This window comes from Perca flavescens, chromosome 18 (genome assembly GCF_004354835.1).
Source record: "Perca flavescens isolate YP-PL-M2 chromosome 18, PFLA_1.0, whole genome shotgun sequence".
Taxonomy (NCBI): domain Eukaryota; kingdom Metazoa; phylum Chordata; class Actinopteri; order Perciformes; family Percidae; genus Perca; species Perca flavescens.
In genome coordinates this window covers 15,396,106-15,420,032 of record NC_041348.1, presented here as the reverse complement: position 1 = coordinate 15,420,032, position 23,927 = coordinate 15,396,106, and the positions used below count along the sequence as shown (strand labels likewise).

The following is a 23,927-nucleotide window of genomic DNA, read 5'->3' as shown; positions in this document are numbered from 1 at the left end:
TAGGGGCTTGAAGAATCATAATTTATGTTTATACATGAGAAAAATAACAACCCCTTTAAAGCTTGTGAAAGGCAAGTTAATTTAGGGACTTTTCTTTTGAACAAAGTGGGTTGATGCTGGGTTTTCTTAACTAAAATGATGTGTCTTAAAGGCTCAAAACTTAACTTCTTTGGTGGCATCACACTTAAAAACTATAAGTACCCCCCCCCCCCCCGATGCTTTTTACATGTCAGCATCCTAAACAGTCTTAACAGATGTTATATCAACACAGTTTAACGGACTAGACAGACTGCTAGCTTGCTCGCTGGGTTCATGGGTTCCTGCTAAATCACAGATTAGATGTTTTTTGACATTCTTCGGGGTGTTTTACTCAGTGAAGGAGGCCCCACAATTTACAGGGATTACATGGTGTGCATTATATTTAGGTATGCATAAAGAGCATGACACGGGGAGAACCCAGCAGAGCATTAGCGCAATGCAGGAGCTAATCCAGCGGGAATCAGCAAGGAAGTGGCATAAGAGGGAGCGAGTTTCAAAACAAACATGGCCAAAGAACCATATCCTTCAGTTAATCTACATTCATAAGGGTTAGATTTAGGTGAGGGGCCTAGAGCTCAGCTACTGCTGCAGTGTCACTGAGAAAGTCACTAATCCCATGTAGCTGAAACTACTCTTTGTCCTCCCTGAATGGGGACCTGAAACATAATAACCTGGTAAAATGTTACAACTACAAAGTTTGTTGTAAAATACATGCGCTAACATGCCAAAACTGAGAATTTCTTTGCCAAGAAAACTGTGAGGTGGCAGGCAGTGCAGACCAAGTGCCAAAATTGGAAATATATTCCAGGGACTTTTGTTCCAAGTCATTTTTATGATTTCCTAAAAAGGTTCTTGGACTGTTGGAAAAGTAGCCTGGTCCTACCAGACTCTCGTACATTTCATTTGTACAGAGAGTCTGGCCACTCTCCATTGACAAGTGTTAACTTCCTTGAGGGCAGGTATTTTGTTGAAGTTTAAAACTATTGGATCTGCCCAGAGCCACTCTGGATCTGCCATAACCAATCGCTAACGTTTGACCGTGACGTATGTCATGTGCATGTGCAACAAGAGGGGAGACCGTCAAGGCTTATATTTAGCATTAGCATTGCTAGCGTTAGCCTTAGCCAACTCCTTCACCACTAACGGAGCGAGCTCGAAAATCAAACTTTTCCCGAAACCCTTAAGGGAGGAGGGCCACAACATCATGGCCACCAACAAAACTCAGCAAAGATTGTTCTTGCTCTGGCTTTACCTTCTGGATATTCGGCAGCGTTGCCACAACGGACCAAATGGCTTCGCTTGCATCTTTCTCTGTCACAACAATAGCGCATGGCCTCAACGTCATCATTCTCAGCCACTCCCTTTGTTCGCTGATTGGACCGCCACAAATTTGGCTGGAGAAAACCCAAGACTATACCAAGAACCCAGACGTAGTACTGAAGGGAAATGAAAATTGAGCGTAAGTACGTAGGCGGAGCCAGGCTATTGGAAAAGTTCTCATCATGGAAAATGACCAATAGGCTAATGCTGCAGTGAAACCAGAATTTCACTCTAACGAGGCAAGCTGAACTGTTTCTTGATGCAAGTAGATATCACCTCATTCGCCTCGCACAGATTTGATCTAGCTGAACGATGACCTTCAAAATGACTCGGTGAGATTGATCTCTCAATCTGGAAGCATTTATTGTTGTCATCTGGGACTCGTTTAAATCATTTTATCCTCTAGTTTAACAATTGCGAGGTAAACGGTAAAATCACCCTTTTCATTGTAGTAATCTAGAAATGTGTGCTTGGATGTATTTGATTGCCAAACAGTGTTTTCATAGATTTTGTTGCATTGTGTTAAGTCAGGTTCAACTTTTGTTCTGAAGCCCTCTGCGTCGTGAACACCTTTGCTGTGTCTACACCGTGGTTTCATAGAAATGAATGAGGGGGTTGCACTGCAGGTATCGTTAATGTGTTGTTACCTAATGCTAATTTTAACCTAATATTAATGAGCATTCAAAGTGGAAATAAAATTGTGTTTTTATGCAATCATGGCAGAGATGGTCCTACCCATAGCCCAAGCCGTTACTTGAGTCCAACTCTCTTACGTAGGATAACTGTTCCCAACTTGTTCTTGAGGCTTATATCTAAAAATTAAATTTTTTGTGCAAAACCCAGCCAATAGGGGGGCAATCACAGTTACTTCTGCCGTGCAGGAAAACGTGGTTTGAATCTGATGAAGACATTTTAAAAATTTTGTTAAACTTTGTTTTTATGACTCTTTTCTCAGTTACCATTGCCAAAACCTAACTAACCGAACTAGCCTGGGTAAACCCTGACGAACTTCCAGCAAATTTGAGATTTGCTCCAGTTGCAACTGAGAAGGGTCTGGTGTCAACCAGGCTATAACCGAACTGCTTCTGTTGTGCTATTCTACTAGTTAGTTGTTTTTTCTTGATAGATTATTTTGCTGTGTTTTTTTTTTTTACATTAATAGTGATCACAGTTCTCAAAAAACTTTTACTTCCAGCACTCCTTAATGGCTATCTACAGTTAGATTTAACAGATGAAATTACTGCACACTGCTTCAAAGTGCCATTTTATTCATAAGGCTGAATATCTGTCTGTCCGTCATGAAAAGCGTGCGGGTGTTTCTTATTTCTCGGGTGTATTTTCTTTCAGATTACATTCTGCAGGGATTCTTACGTGTGAGTATCAACTTGTCGCACAAAAACATGGAAACCTCATGTTGCCTAATTAAACTTCTTGAAAACACAGCATTCACAACACAGCAACCTTTTCCTTATTTTATATAAAAACAATATAATTTGAAAATAAATATGCTTTACTGTTTTACATAGACACAGAAAACATGTTAATAGTGAAGGAGAGACAAAGAGAACTAATAATGATGGCTCTAAGGCTGATGGCAGAAAGGATGCAGATTGTTATTTAAAACAAATTTAAAACATACTACTTAAATACAACTTACTAACACACACACACACACACACACACACACACACACACACACACACACACACACACACACACACACACACACACACACACAAACACAAACACACAGATACACACATGTTAAAAATCCTACACAGTACCCACACCCTTAGATAAGAGGGGTTGAAAAATCCAGAGATGTCATGAGTACACCAGTATAAATGATCCATTTAGGGAATGTTAACAAATATTCTGATTTTTTGTTGTTGCTTTTTGTTTGTTTCGTAGAAAAGCATAGAGTTTCCATGCTGAGAGTAGCCATCAGTCACACACGAAGGGGAGATAGGACTGCCACAGGTACATAACACTGCATATATAAATAGACCAAATTAAATATGGGTAGAAGACTGAATACTGAAAAATACTCTAACATTATAAATTATCTAGAATGGACTATGGCATAAAGGGATATTAAGTATGTACACGTTCAGTGAAGAAGATATGTAATCAATAGATTCTGTATTCAGTTAAACCACCACTAAACAAACCACTTTGACCATACTCTGTCCTGAAAAAAGGAAACACAAAATAATTTAAAAAGCACTCGAAAGATTTCTCAGTACATTTTGTGAGGCACAGTTTTTCAAATGGAATCAAACTACAGTATATGATGTTTTCAGTGGTTTTCATGTAGGACATAGCAAAACTATATTGACAACCAGTATCCCTTTAAAATAACATATGACATTATCAGTCTCTTCTCCATCAAGCTGATCCACGTCAGTCCTGCATTTCCGTACAGGAACAAATACATAGAGACAGATTCAGATGTCCCAGTTGTCCTGCTGTTATACTCCAAAAGCAAAAGTAGACATCGACCAATGATAATCCATCCATCATTTTTGAAAGGAGAATGTACTTCCATATCCTCTTCAGCCTTGCCCGCTATTTTAGCAATTAAATATATCTTAGATTGAGAGGATTGCAATTTTATGATTGACACAAAACCACAGTAGAGACTCATATCCAGTGAAGTAATTGCATACAATGAATTGACAACAAGACTACACCTGCATCGCAAGCCTGTTAGAAATGCTAAACCACATGGCGGCTATTTGCTTTTTGTCTAATGATGGGTTTAGTTATTTGTTTCTGTAGCAGCATAACAATTCTGTACTCTTTTTTTTATTTTTTATCATGGTCTATATACACACAGATATAAAGTGGGAGGAAACTTCAGTTCAGTCTTTCATAGTGTTCTCTCTCAAGGGGAATGCTTTCCATAGAAAAGACAAGCTTACGGTTCAAAGGTCAAAGTGCTGTGCTGTGAAATATCTCTAAAATATTCCTTCATCTTGTACATCTGGTGCTGCCACCTGTTTCATCTCCTTGGCTTGTCACATCTAAACAAGAAGGGACGCATAAACAGTTATCAGAACAAGAAAAAAACAGGCTGTAGTTAGGAGTGTCCTTTGGCCTCTTCTCTCAGACATATACACACATAAACACAGAGAGCCCAAATTGTTCTGGCTGATTAGACCTCTGCCCAGGTTAAAGGTGTGCCAGAGCATAGATGGTAATTCCTTACATCAAAAATGTCATCTACCAATAAGAATGATAAAGATGCCATGTGTCCTGCCCTAACAGGTGCAACAGAACTAACTCGAAGCTCAGAAAGATGTTAATCAATCAGTTTATACACGCCCACATAGTCCTGGGAAGAGGTCTAATGAGCCAGTATAACTGAAGGCCCTTTAAATGAGGTTTTCTTACTTCTGGAACAGAACAAGTTATATTCACTTTGGCTCTCTTAAACGACAGCACTTACTTGCAGGTCCTCTCGTTGAGTTCTAGCTGGCGTTCTTTACAGTATTCGTCGGTGTGTTTGCAGGAGCACCGGCAGGTTGCAGGATCCTGCACGAACAAGCGCTTCCTCCTCTCTGAGCAATGATCACAACATGGCTCACAAACACTGGACAGAGAGAGACAGAGATTGGAAGGAAGAGGGGGAGAGAAGATGGTTATCACAGTGTACCATTACCACCCATAAGAAAGGTCATCGTTAGGACAACCATTTTGTACGCTCCAATTTGCTTTTCTAAGCCACTCCCCGACAAGTTGTACTGCATGTGACAGTTGGGTAGTATTGCATACAGGTTCCCACAGAGCAGGCAAATATTCAAGCAGTAAAATTAACCTCCCTGGCGCCCCCCCCAAACCCTACCGCGTGGATTGGACCGCTCACAAATGCCTTGTATGTGATCAACATGCAGTGAGCAAAGCTCTGGACCGGTTCATGCAACACAAAACGACACAGATGGCTTTGAACTGCCTGTCAATGACCTAATTCTCATTTTTACAAATGTCAAACTCATATTAAAGAAGACTCAAGGGTCTGCTTGGTGCTCCGTCAAGACATATTTCATTTTATTGTGAAAACTGCAGACTATGATTCCAACAGAGACATTAGATTAAGAACAGAGGCTGAAAATTGACAGATGAAGGCTCAGATACTCCATGTATATCTCAATGTACAAATAAAAACACATACATGTATTATTTCACAGTATGAGCTCTGAAGAAACATGAGATCATCTTCTATTATTTTTGAATAAAATATGGCTGATTTTGTTTCAGAGAAAAAAGCAGGCAAAGACACAAAACAGGAGTTGCTAAACAAGTTGCTGGTTTACATATCCCCAGTAGCAAAAGAAAAAAAAAGACAAAGAAAAGTCAATAGATAGCCATCACTCATATCTTTACATTACATAAAAAGTACCAGCATTATGCACAGGACAGCACAACCTGTTTATAAAGATGAAAAGAACAAAGAGTGGAATGGAGACGGGTACGAGACACAGCAAAGCGGCACAGACTCAACACTGAACACAAGGCCGTGATTACAATCCTGGTGATCCCAGCACAGATACCACAACAGTTATGAGCCGGTCTGCAAAGCCATGCTGGTGGAGCTGTGATCTTGTTTCAGTAGAGGGTTCAAGTAATAGCTAACAGCCAATCTGTTTATTCCTGCTTATTTAAACATGTCCATTATCAATCAGAAATCTAGCTATCTGACAAGATGTTAGGAGCAACTCAAGTTTCTACTGTTTTTCATGCTACGCTGCTATATCTCATCCCCACCATTGTCCCAGTCTGGGGGCTAGTAAGGTTTGGGGGGATGTTAGATGGGTATTTTGACGGGTGGCGATGGGTTATGGTTCATTTCTTGTGATATGGAATTTGGCTGGCAATGTCTGCTGTACTTCCCTGGTTATCGCTGTGAAGTTTTGCGAAAGCTATGTTAGTAAACATGTTAGGAAACAGGGCAACTTAGACACTGATACTCTGGGTATGTAAAACATGAATGACGAGACAAAGTTAGGACAATACTCAGAAGCAACATGCTAATTGATGTAGCTAACGGTGCAAATTAAAAGGGGCAAATGAGCTCCTCCCAAAGGAGCTTAATTATGAGAAGCGCTACACTCAGATGCAAGTAAGTGGAGAAGGCGGAGCTGACATACGCATCGTGAATTGTTTTGTCACAGTTTTTCTTTCGTTTTCTCTTTTGGCCTTTACCCTTGCCTTTCCGGGATTTTCTGCAAGAGAAAGAGGACAACAACGCAGAGAGATGCCTGAGAGACTGAGTAAAGAAGTACTGATGTGTGTAGAAAGGCCTAAACTGATAATTGGTTAAAAAAAACAACAACTGATTATTAACAATCTTTTTTTTCATTTCTTTAAATCAAACAGCCACGCAATCAGTCATTCAAAACAGGATATTGTTTAATTAGATGATTGTGTATAGACTGTCTTCTTTGGAATAATAACATATCATCACGCTATGAGAAAGGTGTCTGTATTGTTTACATGGGAAATATCTAAAATTACCAATGCTTTTTCAGTAAGTGATAATATGAGTTCAAAGTTTGCAGCACAAAAAAACTGTTGAAATTAAATAAAACATTACTTTTAAATGTAAAACTAGCTTCATTGTCCAACCAACAAGATTTATTTTTGTCAAACGTACTGTGTGCAGTTAATAGTTTGAGCTTTGGCTTGGCTGTTCTCAAATTTCCAAGGTGGATTGAGGACAATGAACTTGGACTTCACCAAAACTGCATCTTTCAACCTATCTGGGTCAACTATTTATGGCTGATTCAACTTGTATCAGCACACAGCAGGACAAGCCTGTAAAGCATACACCTAGAGTTTCACAGGTGCAGGCTGGATTGCGTGTTCAAAAACAAGCTGGGTTTCACAAGCTTATGCTGTCTAAGACGTATACAATTACACCGAAAAGTTCTGGAATACCCAAATAGAAATGTTGCGACGTGTCTCTGTGGACAAGCAGAAGAACTGTGTAATAGTAAAACACTATTTTTACTTCACCATGATTAGTTTCTGGCCCGAGCTAGAATGGCATAATTAGTGTATGTGTATGGCTCAACACAATTATAGGGTGGGACCTAGTTTATAGCCACGACGTTCATCTTCTAGGATTGTTCCGTTGCCACCGGATTTCACTCTTTTCGGCCGGATGTCCGGTACCTTTTGCTTTCTTTGTGTTGGCATTTTAAACTCCTGTGGATTTATGAGGACTATGGTTGACTGCTCCTCAGATCTCTGCAAGATAAATCCAGACAGCTAGCTAGACTGTCTGTCCAATCTGAGTTTTCTGTTGCATGACTAAAACAACCTTTGAATGTACACGTTCCACCAAAACAAGTTCCTTCCTGAGGATGTTTTGCAACAGCACCTGGTGCTTAGTACTGCCCATGACAATTGTGATTGGTTTAAAGAAATGTCAATATACCAGAGCAGGTTTTTCTCCCATCCCGGAATGCTGTGTGGATAACCAGACCCTCATTTGCTGCTCTGTGGAGGAAGGTCTGGCAAAGCGAGACCTAGCCCCATTTCTGACTCCAGCACTCTGCATATTACAGTTTTTTGCAATCACTTTGGCACTAATTTCAGAACCTTGACGTCATTTTTCAAAACTCTAGACACAAAACTCACAACCAATGATCAAAATGTACATTTTTCCAAACTCTAACACTTTTTTCAAATGCTTGGATACAATACACATAAACCTAAGATCATATGTTCATTTAACAACTTAACATCAAAGTACTCCTATTTCAAAAAGCAATTCACACATTACATTTCAGATGATTGTCTATTCATTTCATTACAATCATCTAACTATCAATTGATACAATTACTCAAAATGCATGACTCTTAATGCATAGTTGTATGGAAACAAACAATATTCCATGTTTAGATCATGAAAGTTTCAAGATAACGAGATTCATTGTCACCAATTAGCGTGGAGCATGAACCAATTAGACTACATGATCTATGGATGTAATATTTCATCATCCTTCTTTACTGTAATGTATTACTGTTTATCAGACACTGTTTCTATACTCCCATGTACCACCTTTAAGAATATTTACTGACAGTACTGCACTGTATGGATGCAGGCCCTTGGAATTGCAGGTCCAATTCTGCCAAGTCGTTACTGACGATTGAGATATATAATTTATATATACTTTATATATATATATATGTGTGTATATATACTGTTCAGTGGCGAGCAGATTAAACTGGGGTTGTACTGGGCAGCTTCCAGGTATGAAAGTGGAACTGTGTGAATGTGATCAGGTCGTCGTTGCAAATGAGAATTTGAGAATCAAAAAATGAGAATCAACTTACCTTGATACTGTAAATAAAGGGTAAATACAGTAAATATATATACATACATTATATATATACTCGTACCACATTGGTCTGTAGTATTCTCTCTACTACTGCAGTACTTTTACAGGGATGTATTTATATGTAGTACCATAATGAAACATGTAGCACCTATTTTGTACTACAATATTTAATGATTGTACAAACGATGACCCAGTGAAACCAAGGGTAGCTTGTGTGTGGGTGATCTAAAGTAACGTTTCAATGGTATTTCACAATAAATTTGTTTTTTGAACCAGTGATTGTGCAAGTGCAATGTTTCTTTAAAGATATGAATGCACAATGCAATGTTTTGAACATTGGACAGCCTGTGTTACAAGTGATGACCGTTTTGAGTTTTGTGTCTAGAGTTTTGAAAAATGACATCAAGGTTCTGAAATTAGTAACAAAGTGATTGTAAAAAACTGTAGTCTGTGATTTGGTCATAGCGTTCGCAGGAAAAAGTCAAAACCTAACTTTATTTTTTAAGCTCTAGCTGCAGGTTTCGTCTTTAAGGGCATTTTCATGATCTCATAGTTCATAGTCTGTTTTCTGCTCGCAATGATAACATGTTTTCCTGAGGAAAAGGGAACTCTTAAATCCAATATTGCCACAGGTCTTCTTCTTCCAGAACGTAGCCTACATTTAGTTTGCTGCACAGGTAATGAATGGACCTGGCTGAGTCTGTGTAAATATTGGATTTGCATGTCAATATATATATAAAAAAAAAAAAAAAAAAAAAGACAGAGTCTGGGAGGCTGTAATGTTACTTGGGTGCAGAGGTGCTTTGAGCAAAAGGGTAATGTCAACATAGAAACATATTCACATTGCTAACATACTGATGTTTAGTAGGTATAATATTTACAATATTTACCGTGTTAGCATGCTAACATTTGCTAATTAGCATTAAACACAAAGTGCAGCTGAGGCTGATGGGAATGTCATTAGTTTTGCAGGTATTTAGTCATGACCAAAGAAATGTTGACCTAATGATGGAGCTATATGAAAAGTCAGGGGATCAGGCAATCCATTCAATGATGCTAGGTCGGACCAAGCTGGGACTGGATGACAAATAGTGCAGTAAGGATGGAACAGGTTGTACTGTAGCTGCTGTAAATGTAGCAATTTCCTGTTTTTAATTGTTCAGAGATCAGTTGAGTTTCACTGTCGACATTGATAGTTCACAAGTTTCCCTACGATGACTCACCCTGACAGACCTCCAGGGACCACTCACTACTGAGAGGTCAGCGACTGATGATAAAACTAAACTTGAAAGCATAAAAGCATCAGAAACGGGAGTTGAACGACCCTAACACTATCACTATCACTCACACGCACGCCACCGAAGCCGTACTCGTAAACAGTTAAGACAAGGTTAAAGAGGTCTCAAAACTAGCTCTTATCTATATGACAGACGATCTGACACAAAACCAAAATACAACCAACAACCACCCCGCAACGGAGAGATAATAATGACTGCTTGCAGAAGAAGAATTAAAAGAGTTTTAATAATGACTGTTCTATGGGAAGAGAAGAACACTTAAGCCAAGACCATAAACACAAAAGCTTAACTGGTCTTTACACAGTTATCTATATCAGAGCGGCCATTAACAGGAGTAACAGATGCTAAGTGGGATGTAAACATTAAAGAAGAGAGGACAGGAACATAAAGATGAGATAAAAAAGGGAGGGACAGTGTAAAGGACAGGAATAGAGAGGGCAATGGCCTCATCAAGTGTCACTCATTCACCTGAGTAGACTGAGCTAGTATTCCCCGCGTTTATCACCTGAGAGCTGCATGCTAATCTCAGCATGACATGGTCTCATGTAGTAGCTTATCTCTTGCTTGTCTTTTTTAATTTAAATATAATCAGTGTGGAGTGTTTGGTGTGGTGTTTGAGTGTGTCTGTGTGAGAGAAAATGGAGAGACAGAGGAAAAAGGAGTGAGGAAATAACAGATGGATAAATTAGGTGAGAAAGAGCATACGGGATAATGTCAACAAGGCGGGGAGCTGCAGATGACGTGAGTGAGAGTCTGTTTGCAGGGGAGGAAAAAGATCAAATCTCAAGTCCCCATTGTTTCCCTCTGAAAAAAAAACCAATCCACGCAGAAAGAGTACTGTACTCACTTTTCTTTCTGTTCTTTCATTTCTTTCTTTAACCTGAAAGGTAAGGACAAAACAACATGACATTAGATCACAGCACGCCATAGTTACCTGGCAAACAAATACTTATCAAGATCACCAGAGACCAGAGGCTCATTATCAGCACAGGTAATTTTTCTCTAATCACATTACATCACCGTCCTTTACCAGAAACTGTGATAAAACTATGTTTCACTTTTGCACAGTAAAGGAAGCAGATTTGTTGGGAACTAATCAGTGCACGCACTCATAAACAGGCACCCAAAGAGGCATGCTCCCTGAGAGATATACACACACATACAAACTGGACTACAATAACAGGCTGCCAGTTTTGGTTCACTTCTCGTCCATGATGTGACGAAACTTGTGATAACAGCATGTGGAGCAATACAATTGCTGGCACACTCTGGAGACAAAGTGCCAAAAGTGTTAGGAAACAGTGTATCATTCAAAAAGGTCATAGACACACAGCCAAGTTTCGATTTGAAATTCTGGTACAATAACTATATCAGTATGCTGAATAAAACATGAAAATATATGTGTGCATATACATATTTGGCCGATACATATTATGTGGTACTGTGAATCACCTGCACTGAAATCTATTAAGGTATATGGAGAGGTAAAATAAAAACCTTTACTTCGGTAAAAGTAGCAATCCCACAATATAACAAAATCATCAATTACAAGCGCTGAGTACTGAAGTTAAGTATTGAATTAAATATTCCTTTAAGTACAAGTAGAGTAGCTTTAACAACAAAATGTACTCAAACATCAAAAGTAAAAGTACTAAATAGGCATAATGATCCTTTAAAGCATGTTAAATTCGATTATTGTTACTGATGCACTGCAAGCAACACTTGAATGTAGATGGTTACCGGCATAATTGCTTCACATTTTCATGAACTCAAACCCTGTTTTTGATACTTTTATATGGTAGTGATGCAGCATGTAGTCCAGCGTTACTGTTTGTAGTTTGCTCTGCCTTTGAGAAAATGAAAACTCAAATGGGCCGATCTGGAATCTTGCTCCTTATGAGGTCAAAAGGATCACCTACCCTTTCTCTGCTTTGCCTGCCCAGAGAATTTGGCCCACCCATGAGAGAGAGACATCATGGCTTTCAAACGAGCAAAGTGGCAGTTGGTCAAGGCCACACCCCCACCCTCCACCTTGCCCCCCCTCTCTCCTCCTCAATAGCTACAGACACAGAAATGGCACATCCTAAGGAAAACTCATTGTGGGACTGGCTCTAGTGGCTGTAATTCTGCACCAAGGCTGAATTTCGGGAAAGAGACTTCAGATACAGTATTAGGGGACCACTAAGGTCTATATAAAAGCATCCAAAGAGCACCATATCATGGGACTTTTATAAGGAAATAAGTACTTTGAAATCCCACTTGAGTTAATCACTTGTTTTAAGTCAAGTTACATATTGTATTTTATTCTGAACAGTTTGGTAGTGACTTGGTGATCTGTCAATAGCAATTAATGCATGTATACCATTTCCAGAACAATACAATGAAGTCAAAAATTTGAAACAGCAACATATAGATTGGATACAGCATCTAGGATTTGATGAAGGTGCCCTAAAATGTTACAGCTACATGTAAATGATTTTACACCAAAGTATTGTGTCATCGCAGGCAGTAGTAAGTTCAAGGTGACATTACTTTATAGTCTGACAGACTGCTGCAGCCTCACTGAACAAAGCACAAACATATTTCAAATTTGATAACTCAGAATAGAGAGACAGCTTGGTCCTTGGCCAATTGCCCTGCCTCCCTACAATGTTTGTTTTGCTTTTTAGATTTCCAATAAACGTGGGAGGATGATGCATGCCGCTGTGTCACACCTTGCTAATTCATTTTACAGCTAATAATATGATATGATGAGGATGAAATCTTTACTTTTTCCTAGTTTTACTTTTGGGAACCATCCGATTTTGTTTGTGCATGTTGAGCTTAAACACCAGCACAATGAGAACATGTTACTAATTTAATTTAGCTGCACTTATCTCTTTTTACAGCTGGCTTTAACAGATTATATTGCTGCCTATCAAAACAACAGACAATAAAATTTCCCTTGGGATGAATAAAGTATCTATCTATCTATCTATCTATCTATCTATCTATCTATCTATCTATCTATCTATCTATCTATCTATCTATCTATCTATCTATCTATCTATCTATCTATCTATCTATCTAACAATCTGATCCACAACATAAAATAAATCATTGTACCATAAGTCTAACCAGAAGAAGTCAACTTACTGTGACTAGAGGCCACAAAAAGGACACACAGTACTTATCTCCGAGATCAATAACTAAAGCTATCAAACCTATGTCATTCCAGGAGTGACCTCTACATGCCACAGTAGGAAAACACAGGATTAGGTAGCACTGTACTCACAAATGTATCTCCTTTACTTGAGCAATGCGATGGAATGAAACTAAAGCAATATGGAGGATATGTGCTGGGATGTGCTTAAATGTCTTTGTAAGATCAGTGAAGAAAATGTAGCAACGATAAGACAGGAATCCAGCTTATATGCATCTGTTGAATGTGTCAGAGGCAAACCAAAGACCAAAACTTTACATGACGTGTTTGGTCGACCTCTGCTCTGCCACACAGTGGTTAGTATTTCATTCACATTGTGTGTGTTTCAGAGTGTGTTCAGGGTTTCTTACCTACACTCACATGCGCTGTGTTCTGTAAAACTCATGAAAATATCATTTTGTTGCCTTTGGGGTTTTATTCTTTTAATCTGTAAAAAAAAAGAAAAAAGAAGAAGAAAGAGAAATCATCACAGATTTGAATGACATATTAAGTTGATTTATAGTATTCCTTAGCTTCTTGTCCTCAGAGTTATAATTCACACTGAGGATGAACAAAAGGGTCACACAGAGAAATCACTAAGGTCCAGATGTAATCATTCAAATTCTGTTTTTCATATTAGCCCAAGTGAAAGAGGATCGACCGTTAACTGAAATGGAGAGTTCAAAAGGATCGTCACCTTCTACTAGAAATGACATTTTTTCACCTCTCAGTGATCCAAAAGACAAACTGACTCCTCATACACAGAGAACCAAAGGCATGAAGGTGAAAAAGGGCCAAGTATATGATTTATATGATTTATTTATATGATAAAAGGTCACACCTGAGCAGCCTTTGGGCAAACAGCAGGGACACTTGGGTTGAGCAGTAGGGCTCTGGACCGATCAGAGGCACACTTGAGGAGCCCATGTGCCCCTCTGGTGTGACATTTAGGCAAAAATAAAGTATAAATCTGTCCATTTAGAGCACACACACATCCTGGATAAATAAGGGTTTCAAAAGGCAAAAAGGGGCAGCCCCTGTCACTCCCACCCCTCTGAACCCCACTGCACAAAACACCTAAAGTATTGCTGTTTTAATAAATAACACCGCTCACCTCCATTGTAATATTATAGCTGGATGTTGGCATGCACTGCAGCATCTCATCGTTGCAGCAACCGGCGCAACGCGTCAACACCACGCAGGACGGGATGAAGATGTGCTCCACCTCCTCCGGATACTCCTGCAGAATCTCCACCAGCAACTCCCGAGGCTGACACAAACTCTTGTTGTACACCTCCATTAAAGGGATCACTGAGAGACAGAGTCACAGTGTGCAAGGGTTATTTAAATGGCAGCGGAGCTTTAGTCTAAAGCACTGACTCTTCAACACTACAGTGCTGTAACAATAACACACACACCTAAAAGGAGAAGTGCATTAAAAACACTGGCAGGCTCACAGAGGAGTCACAGTGAAGGCGATTAAAACACACACATTCATGCACACACACACACACACACACACACACACACACACACACACACACACACACACACACACACACACACACACACACACACACCTTACTTTCTATTATTCCATTGAGATGCACTTGGTTTATAGAAATGTACCTACTTTTACACACACACACACACACACACACACACACACACACACACACACACACACAAACACACACACACTGACACTTGACAATTTTTAAAGTACTCTATATCTTGCTGGACCCCATCTGCTGCATCAGATAAATGCTGGACTTGAGTGTTACCCCATTTTAAAGCTCTACTTTTGCCCCCATTCAGTCTTAGCAGGAGTTCTGCTCTTGAGAAAGATATTAGCACACAGACAGACATCACCTCCAAAATATCACTCAGAGCCTAAAACAACCTCAGCCTCACAGCCCTCTGGGAAGCCAAACCAAATATACTGACACTGAACAATATCATGAAGTACAGCTTCTGATCTGTCCAAATTAGATTGGGCAATGCTAGAATTGTGCAAAATGAAATTGTGGGCCAAGAGGGTGAAATTCCATTCTATAAAAGAGTCTGGTCTCCATAACATTTCCCCAGTTCAACCTCAAACAAGAAGGAATGTTGTCCAGGATGAAAACATCCAAGAGTTGAGATTTAAGGGTGAAACTGCTCTCATTTACTAAAAGGGGGAGTTTGGGGGAGATACATCTGGACAGGGTTAAACTATGCAGTTGTCCACAAGGAGGCGATAATTTCCCTTTAATATCAAGGTGAACCTCAAACCGGCCCTTTTCTATTTGGCTGTGTGCCAACAAGGGAGCCCAGATCAGGCTGTATTCCCACGGTGCCCTGTGGGACACCTACCGTCATGTGGACCTCTTTCTGTGGCCTTCGGTATGTGGGCGCTCTGCAAAGAGGAAAAAAGCAAACTGTTAGTAACAGTAGGTTGTGCAAAAGCTCATGAAACTGCTGCCCTTGCCCTCTACTTATCCACAGTTGCGCAAACATGTATTTACATTTTGACATTTCTGTTGACCGCTGACAGAATATGAAAACCACATAATGCATTTTATCTTGGCCTATATAATATAGGGGGGCAGTAAGAGTCTATATATAATAAGGCCATATATTTGACCAAAGGTAGGCTACAACGTGACAAACTTACATATTTTACCACATCAGCAACGTGACAAAACGTCATAAACGTTTGAATTACTGTGTTTTTGTGTCAGTTATCAAGCCTTTAATGTGATGCCTCCGCCGCCTCTTGGCAACGCGGATTAATAACTGTCGCCATTAAAACCGGTAAGAATGTTAGCCTGCTACTTTCCCTCACAGGAGGTAGCTGTCACCACACCACGGACCACAAAGGATTTTGGCAACTTTCCATCCGTGCGCGCCTTACCCACAACTTTTTCGCTGACCCCCCCCCCACACACACACACACACACACACACACACACACATACACACACTATCTCTCTCTCTCTCTCTCACGCACACACACACATAGGCCTACAGGCGCGCGCAACACGCGCAATAGCTCGCCAATATTGCGTGAGACCTGGTCCTGTATTCACCGGCTCAAAATGAAGTGAGTCGGTGAAACTTCTTTTCCATTCCTTAATGAAAAGTAAAAAGAAAAAAGTGTTTGGCTGTGGGTGCCGCAGTCCCCACCCCCTTCCGGTGGCGTGAGAGGGTTCAACCTTGTGGGCTGAGAAACCCCAGCCCCCCAAAACACTATACTGTATTAATAATGGAAGGGTGACAAGCTGCGAACACCGGCCCCTAAACCGATGATAGTTCGAGTGGTAAAGAGCAATTGAGACAGCATCCTAAAACTATTCAACGTGCACTGGGGGGCTTAGCTGTCATTAAATCAACCAGTTATATAAATAAACACTTTACTGGACTCTGGAGGGGGAATATTTCAATAATTTAGCTGTGAGATGCCCGAGAGAGAACTATGTAAAACATCATTGCTATCTTGAGGAGGCAAATTCATATTAGAAATAAACCTTCAAAGTCCAATCATGTTGCTGGAAAAAATGCAGCCTCCTATTGAAATGTGTGTTTTTTTTTTTTCTTCCACCGGGAAACCTTTGCTCAAAGCTTCCCTGGGTACACTTCACTGATTAATCATTATATGGAACACAATTTAGTGCGCTCTCAAACAGCCAATTATCGAGTCAACCTGTTTAATCTGTCTGATTAATGACATGATAATGCTGTTTTTTTTCCTGTAACTGAGTGTTGAATAACACTGTTAAAAGTAGGATTTCTTCTTATTGAACCGTCTCACTGCCAAGCGTTAACCTGCTCACATGTCCTAATTCAGAACGGAGCCACTGCGCCTTTAAAGCGTAATAATATCTCCAAGGTGGTTTAAGAGCAGGCCTGCAATCACCCAGCGTCAAACTTCACAACATTATTTAAAAATCCTCACACATGCCGCATTTGCAACACAAAAAGCGCACCACCCACGAGTGTGGGGGTTAGGTGTATATAGTGTCGGCTTGGCGTAATGGCTGTTGTAATCTCCCCAAAACCACTAAACATGTCATCTTGTTTAAACACGAGCGATGACCTAGCCAGAGGAAAGGCAAGGGCAAACTACACATTCATGACCAGTGACTACATTACAATAGGTCGGTTGATTTTTTTTTTTCTTCTTTTCTGTCCAGTTTGCTCTCAGGGACACTTGACTCACCTTGACAGCTGACAGCGTCAAAAATAATAGTGTCAAACTGTCAATAAAGTTCATGGTGTTGGAAATCCAATCCAAAGGCAGGCGACGTTTTAAAATCCAAACATGAAGTTTACAAGTACAACAACAACAACACAAGTGGACCGGCTAAAATTTGTCTAAATAAGGGACAGGGGGTTGTAATGGCAAATCCATGTTGGTCCCGGGGTCGGAGCATACAATCCTTTGCGCATAACTTCTGCCTTCTCAACTATTGCCAATGATTTTCAAGATATCCAGAAACACGAGAATCCAAGACGCAAAACGTCTCACATTGTTCCTCAGCAGACCTTTATTTTCTTGCACGGGGATAGCAATCCACATTACAAATATAATCCCATGCTTGTTGCGCCAGCCGTTTCCAAGTATCTGTCCATTGGAAACTTATAGGCTACTTCTGTGTGCTACTTGAACCCATGGACCAGGATGACGTTCAGTGAAAAAAAAAACCGCGCTGAGAGATACTCGTCCCACAAAACATTATCTATTTGCACTGGGTTTTTTTATTTATTTTTTTTACTCCTCTGTCACCGCGCTGCGCTCTAAGCAGGTCAGCTCTCTCGCGTCCGACACACTCCGTACTGTGGCTGCATGTGTGTCGACTAGACTGGACGTGGATGATTGGTGGACCATCAGAACAGGGTAGGTGTGTCCTCTATGGGCTGATTTATGCTACAGCACTCCGAAGTCTTTTTTTCCAACGTCTCACCTATTAAACATCGACTCATGTGACCGCATCACCAGCAAGTTATTAAAAGCTGAGTTCAGAAGCGCCAGTCTATTTTTATTTTTATTTTTTTTATTTTAGAAAAGGGTTGTGCATCCTGATATTGTGATTGTGGTACTTTATACTAGTGTCAACGGCTGAAATATCACCCGCTCTTTACATGCCTTTAATCCATTTCTTCATCACATGTCCTGCGCGTCTTTTTAAAGCCCTGTCAAAGATGCCAAATCTAATAATATACAATCACTGTTTGGGTTATTATTACTCGTTATGGTTTATATTCAGACCTAGTTGTAGCAAATTAAAAAGTCGTATAGGTTATTTCCTAACTCATTAATTTTGAGGAAATTACACATTTTAGCGCACAGATACAACAGACAATTCCACGTCGGATGGTCCCTTCTGTGATTTTTAGCTAAACGTGTATTCCCCCCTGCTAAGGTTAGAAGCCTACACCATGATATTAGGGCACATATGTCCCAATCTTGTTCTTACTCGAGGATGTGATGCGAAATTTCCACGAAACCCTACTTGAGGGCCAGAGCATGTGTGCCCGGCCACGTATGCCTATGCGTCTTTGTGTATGAGTGCGTGCGTGCGCCGTGCAACGTTGTCGTCCGTGATCCACCGCGCAGGTCACTGGTGAGTTGTCGCCGCATCGCGCCGGTCAGTGCGCGCCAGCACACACACCCTAATGGAAAGTAGGAGCCTGAGCGTCGTGACTTCCTCCCTGTTACTTCACTGACGGAGAATGGAAGAAACCACCTGACCGGTCAGGCTCAAACAGCAGCAGCTGAAACATCCCCGCGAGGAAGAGGGGGGCAATGCAGAGTAACAGGGAGTCAGAGAGTGACAGTGAGGCATCTTCACACAGCTCCTTTATCATGATTGTAACCTTGCTGATAATGACGATGATGATGATAGAGATGATGTAATTATACACAGCCTCTTTCCAACATTGGGTTCGTGTAGGCTACGCGTCAGTGGCGAGTGGGAGATATTCCACATAATTTACTAAAGGAAAAGCCGGAATAAAAATTCTCTATTACAAGTAAAAGTCCTCCATTAGAAATTGTGCCTAAGTAAAAGTAAAAGTGTTAGCAAAAAATTTACATGAAGTATCCAAAGTAAAATGAGTGCAGTGTTGTATTACTGTAGTATTAGATTATTATTATTGGTGCATTAACGTGTAAACAGTAAACAGCTTACTTTATGGAGCTGGTTGACATGGAGCTAACTTTTACTGCTGATAGCAATGCATTGCATTTTATAATTAAATCATAAATTGTGTATGTAAAATCTGAAAGGTAACTAGTAACAACATCTGATAAATAAATGTTTGTGAATGAAGTTAAATATAAAGTAGCATAAAAGGAAAATACTCAAGTAAAGTACAAGTACCTCAAAAGCTGACTTAAGTACATGACTTCGATCAATGTAGCCTACTTAGTTACTTCCCACCACTTGAACATATTGAATTCATTCTGCTGGAAAAGGGGAAATTATTTTAAGAAGTTAGAAGTCATTTTAAAATTCAGCAGAGGCAAAAACGTACTAAAGCGATATAATGACATTAAGTCAAATAAAGGCTTATTATTTAAATCATATCCTAAAAAGTCAAACCAAAAAATAACCAAAACTTTAAAAAGCACTTCATGGGTGTGTAAAATGTGGAGGGCCATTATCTCAAACAAATATTGTTTTATATATCTTCAAACAATCTTATGTAAACTGTCTTTATTTAACAAATAGATGGTTGAAATGCTCTTTGAGTTACTATGTCTGTAGTATTTCCAGATATTATCATTTGTGCTTGTGGCAGCTCCAAATAGTAGTGATGCCCTCTGCTGGCCAATGCAGGACAACCAATGTTGTGTCTTCCTCTAGCACACTGACAGATTGATAGCACCAAGGAAGTGGAAAAGTTGATAAGTATGTACAGTAATAACACAGGTTGGCAGCTATGTGCCTGACATATTAGGCTTGCCTGCTACAACTCATACTTTACCGTGCATACAAAATGGAATGAGGGAAAAAAAAAGATAAAAAAAGAGAGACAATGAGACTTAACAGCAGAGAGTATTGAGGTATGATGAAGTAAAAAAAGCAGAGAGGCAGAGTGAGTTAAAGATAAGAAGAAAGAGAGCTTTGAGGAAGAGAAGGATTCGTCTGTCATGTAACCGGAGCAGTCCTGAGAGGAGTCCCTTGGCTCGGTACCCATCCCTAGTTTAATTGAAGAATAACACTTGGGTTCATTAATGGTGTCACCGAGCTCCTGTTTCTGCTGACTCAGAGTGTGTGTGTGTGTTTGTCTGTGTGTATGTGTGCACACATGTGGGCAAGGTTGCAGCGGATACAGTGCATGTGTGAGCGAGTGTATCCCAGTTTGTGCTGACTACAGACATACACATGTAAACACACACACACACACACACACACACGTTTTAATGAAGTGGTCCGTTCTTAAAAGTACAACTAACAGCCTCCCCTGCATCCATCTGCACATTGACGCACATTTGTAAACGTCATCATGGTACCAGGATGTCAGGGTGATTCATGTTTGTGCAGAGGGAACAGTCATTACTACAGCAAACACTCAAGTCGCTACTTTGTCAAAAATTGTCATGTTTTGAGAATGCATTTTCAGCGCTTACCTCAGCAACAAATATATTGTGTTTCCTGTGACGGCTTCACAATAAAAGCCACCCAGTGTCCCACTAGTTGAATGCTTTTAATGCGAATGTGTAGCAGTGAGAAATGTTCGGTTAGTATTAGCAATAACTTAATACATATCCGATATGGCGTGAACAGTAAACATTGAGGCCAATATGAATGAGATAAAATTTTGGACAACATGCTGCATCATTTCCTGTGAATCCCTCAAAAGGACAATTTGAATTTAGCACAAGATTGGCTGACTTTGCCACTGATGATGAAAACTACTATATCATTATCATTATCATTATCAAACAGTATAAAACCTTTTAAGCATTATTTAACCATCTTCATTTAAGTGCTACTTGCAGTGCATCAGTAGCAAGAATCCAAAACTAACATTCTTTAAAGGGTCATTCTGCCTATTTATCACTTTTAATTTTGATGCTTGACTACTGCTTTAGTTAAAGTACCGGTATTATTGAATTCAGTATGTCTGCCTGTAATGGTAAAAATGCTGGATGACATGCATGCATTGTTTTTTGTGAATCCCTTGAGCATAAGTAAGCAATTAAACTAAAAATGAAAATCTTAAGGATTATAACCTTAATTATTTTGTTTCTATTGTGCTCAGATGGTTCAGATTCCTAAATATTTGGGGCCCAACAGCTTATCTTTGCCATATGTGTAGTCAATAACGAAAGGTTTTGACTATGTGCAAGAAAGCACAAATTAGTCAAGTTTCTTGATTATCTATCATATAAATACAACCCTGAAGGTCTTTGTGATTACAGTTTATTTTACTGTGTGTGTGTGTGCGTGCATGCATGTGTGTGTGTGTGTGTGTGTGTGTGTGTGCATACATGTGTGTGTGTGTGTGTGTATGGGTGTTTGTGTGTGTGAGCATGTGAGGACGAAAGTCACATTGTTTAAATGTATAATGTAACAGAGACATTCCATTACCAAAAGTCCATTGGCTGACTGCCACACTCTTGTATCACCTGGCACCAAATAACACATTCTTTCTCTCTGTTCCCTCTCCTCCTTTCCGCCTTGTACACTCCCTTCTTTAAGAAGTGAGTCTTGACTCTGTCTGTTTGTGAGAAGTGTAAGCTGCTGGTAAGCGTTTGGAAGGGAGTGATTTGCACAGCAAGGTGCTTATGACCGAGTTATCAGAACTTTATATAAATGGTCCAGGAATTAACCTTCAACTGTGTGGCCTGATAATGTGTTCTGATAACATTCCCTGTTAAACACCATGTGACCGAGCTGCATACTTGTGTGCACATTTACACACACAAGCATGCCTGAAACATTAATGAGGTGTATGTGAATGTGTGTGACCTGTCGTGAGCTTAGAATTATAAGGTTCTGTCTCCGTTTAGGGTAGTTCTGAGATATTGAGCATCAAAGTTTTTACCTCCCAGCTATTTTGTGAGATGGAACCTTTTTATTTTATTAATAACTAACTAAGAAAATATTTTTTTTACAAAAATAACACCACACAGGCATTAATAAACACCTAAGGGATCAGATTATGTCAAAAACTCAAATTTGGCCAAAAGTGGAGATAGAACCTTATAATTCTAAGCTCACGCTGTGTCACAATGTTTTGGCCTCATTAGGCCTACGTGCAAAAGAGTGTCTCTCAGATAAGGTTAAAAAAGAAAAAGAAATGAAGCATCTATTGTTACAACTTTTTGAGGAGTATCGATGTGTGTAATTCACTTTAATGTGACTCTTTGTGTCTTATGAAATCCCAGGGACAAAACAACTCTGTTTATCTATTTTTTATTATCTATTTATTCTATTTGTTTAAGTCACCATTTGCCAAATGTCATTCCATTTCTCACAGAAAACGGTTGACGCCCATTTGGACACAATGCGGCACAGATGACTTCACTCACTCTTGATAGTGGAGTTATAAATCATCAGCCAATCAGTGGTGTGACCACTGACACTGCCCAGCTGTATGGAGCGTGCCGTACAGAGGCAGCACACGTCCACCAGACCTTCATTAACCTTCGCACGTCCTCCTCCATCCTGCTCTCTTATTAGGATGAGCAGATAAGTAGAAGCTTTTAGATGAAGTAAGAGCTAAAGTTGAAGTACTTTAACAAGCTCTTTCTCTCTCTCTCTCTCTCTCTCTCTCTCTCTCTCTCTCTCTCGCGCGCTCTCTCTCCTCTTCGGTTATTTCCTTCGGCCAGTTCTAGTAAGCACGTTGGTTTTTGTGTGTTTGTGTGTCTCAGTCAAGCAGTTCAAAGAGTTCATAAGCCTATTTGGTCAGCGATGAAGAAAAATGAAAGGAAATAGCTGGAGAGAGAAAGGAGAATATATTGTACTTTAACCCAACAAAAGGCTAATCCTGTCAACATTGATCATATTTCAATATGTTGGTACTGGCCCTGAAGGACCACATGTTCAGGAAGTCACACAGCAGAAACATGCAGATCTGGGAGTTAGAGAAGAAGCAGACCAGCACAGTGTGGATTTAGGTCAGTCTTCATGAGTGAAAATCTGCAACCGCTTACTTCAATTGCTATAGTTCTATATTTGGCTCCATGAATCCATGTTTCTCTAATTTTAAAGTGTTTGTATTGTGTCTATGCATTTGTTGACGTATTGTGTAACGTTATGTCTTGGTGGAAAACCAGTTTCCCATTTGGGGATTAATAAAGTTCATCCTATCCTTTTCTATCCTTTCCTATCCTATCCTTGTCTCCATCCGTGAAGGATTTTATTTTATTTTTTACAATTTTTCCTTTTTCTTCCGAGAAAGAAGAGTAACTAAGAAACTAATCAAAACTGTAAAGCTGTTGCCAGTAAAACCAAAACAATAAGCTGAAAGACGCTCAAACGCTTCATAAAGCTGAGGGAAACTGCGGAGTCATGTAAGTGATGGCTTTCACATTACATGTATTCATTTTTTCCCATTGTTGATATAAAAATGTTGATAACTGCAGCTTTAAGGTTTGGGAGAGATTGCTCATGAATAAAGAAAACCAATGTTGATGGTTGGTTGGAGACAGGACACAAATCCTGGTCACTGTTTGTTCAGCTAACAGAGACTTATCTCATTGTTTAACATATCTTCAAAGTGCGTCCATGAGCTTGTCTCTTT

General features: G+C 39.8%; 1 protein-coding gene and 1 long non-coding RNA gene across 4 annotated transcripts; one reads left to right on the top strand and one right to left on the bottom strand.

Moving 5' to 3' along the window:
* Positions 1-3,049: 3,049 nt before the first annotated feature.
* vegfab (vascular endothelial growth factor Ab) lies at positions 3,050-18,216 on the bottom strand. 3 transcript variants are annotated; one of them, XM_028604817.1, is made up of 8 exons: positions 17,389-18,209; positions 15,543-15,585; positions 14,302-14,498; positions 13,559-13,635; positions 10,854-10,886; positions 6,510-6,584; positions 4,811-4,954; positions 3,050-4,385 (listed from the first exon to the last, which is right to left on the bottom strand). In XM_028604817.1, the coding sequence occupies exons 1-8, from the start codon at positions 17,440-17,442 to the stop codon at positions 4,364-4,366; spliced, it is 645 nt and encodes a 214-aa protein (XP_028460618.1). In that variant the 5' UTR covers positions 17,443-18,209; the 3' UTR covers positions 3,050-4,363. The 3 variants fall into 3 exon arrangements, with proteins under 3 accessions (XP_028460618.1, XP_028460620.1, XP_028460619.1); XM_028604819.1 differs by lacking the exon at positions 6,510-6,584 and having other exon boundaries at positions 17,389-18,204; XM_028604818.1 differs by lacking the exons at positions 3,050-4,385; positions 4,811-4,954 and having other exon boundaries at positions 5,389-6,584; positions 17,389-18,216.
* A 562-nt stretch (positions 18,217-18,778) lies between these two features.
* LOC114572979 (uncharacterized) lies at positions 18,779-23,503 on the top strand. Its single transcript, XR_003694845.1, has 2 exons — positions 18,779-19,006; positions 22,662-23,503. It is a non-coding gene; the product is annotated as an uncharacterized LOC114572979 (long non-coding RNA).
* The last annotated feature ends 424 nt before the right edge of the window (positions 23,504-23,927 follow it).

Bases quoted from the DNA above. Each gene is read 5' to 3' on its own strand.
- vegfab (XM_028604817.1), bottom strand. From the start codon at position 17,442: ATGAACTTTATTGACAGTTTGACACTATTATTTTTGACGCTGTCAGCT. The intron at 15,586-17,388 runs GTGAGTCAAGTG...TCCTCTTTGCAG, and splicing joins TGACGCTGTCAGCTGTCAAG to AGCGCCCACATACCGAAGGC. The intron at 13,636-14,301 runs GTGAGCGGTGTT...TTTTTTTTACAG, and splicing joins GCTATAATATTACAATGGAG to ATTAAAAGAATAAAACCCCA.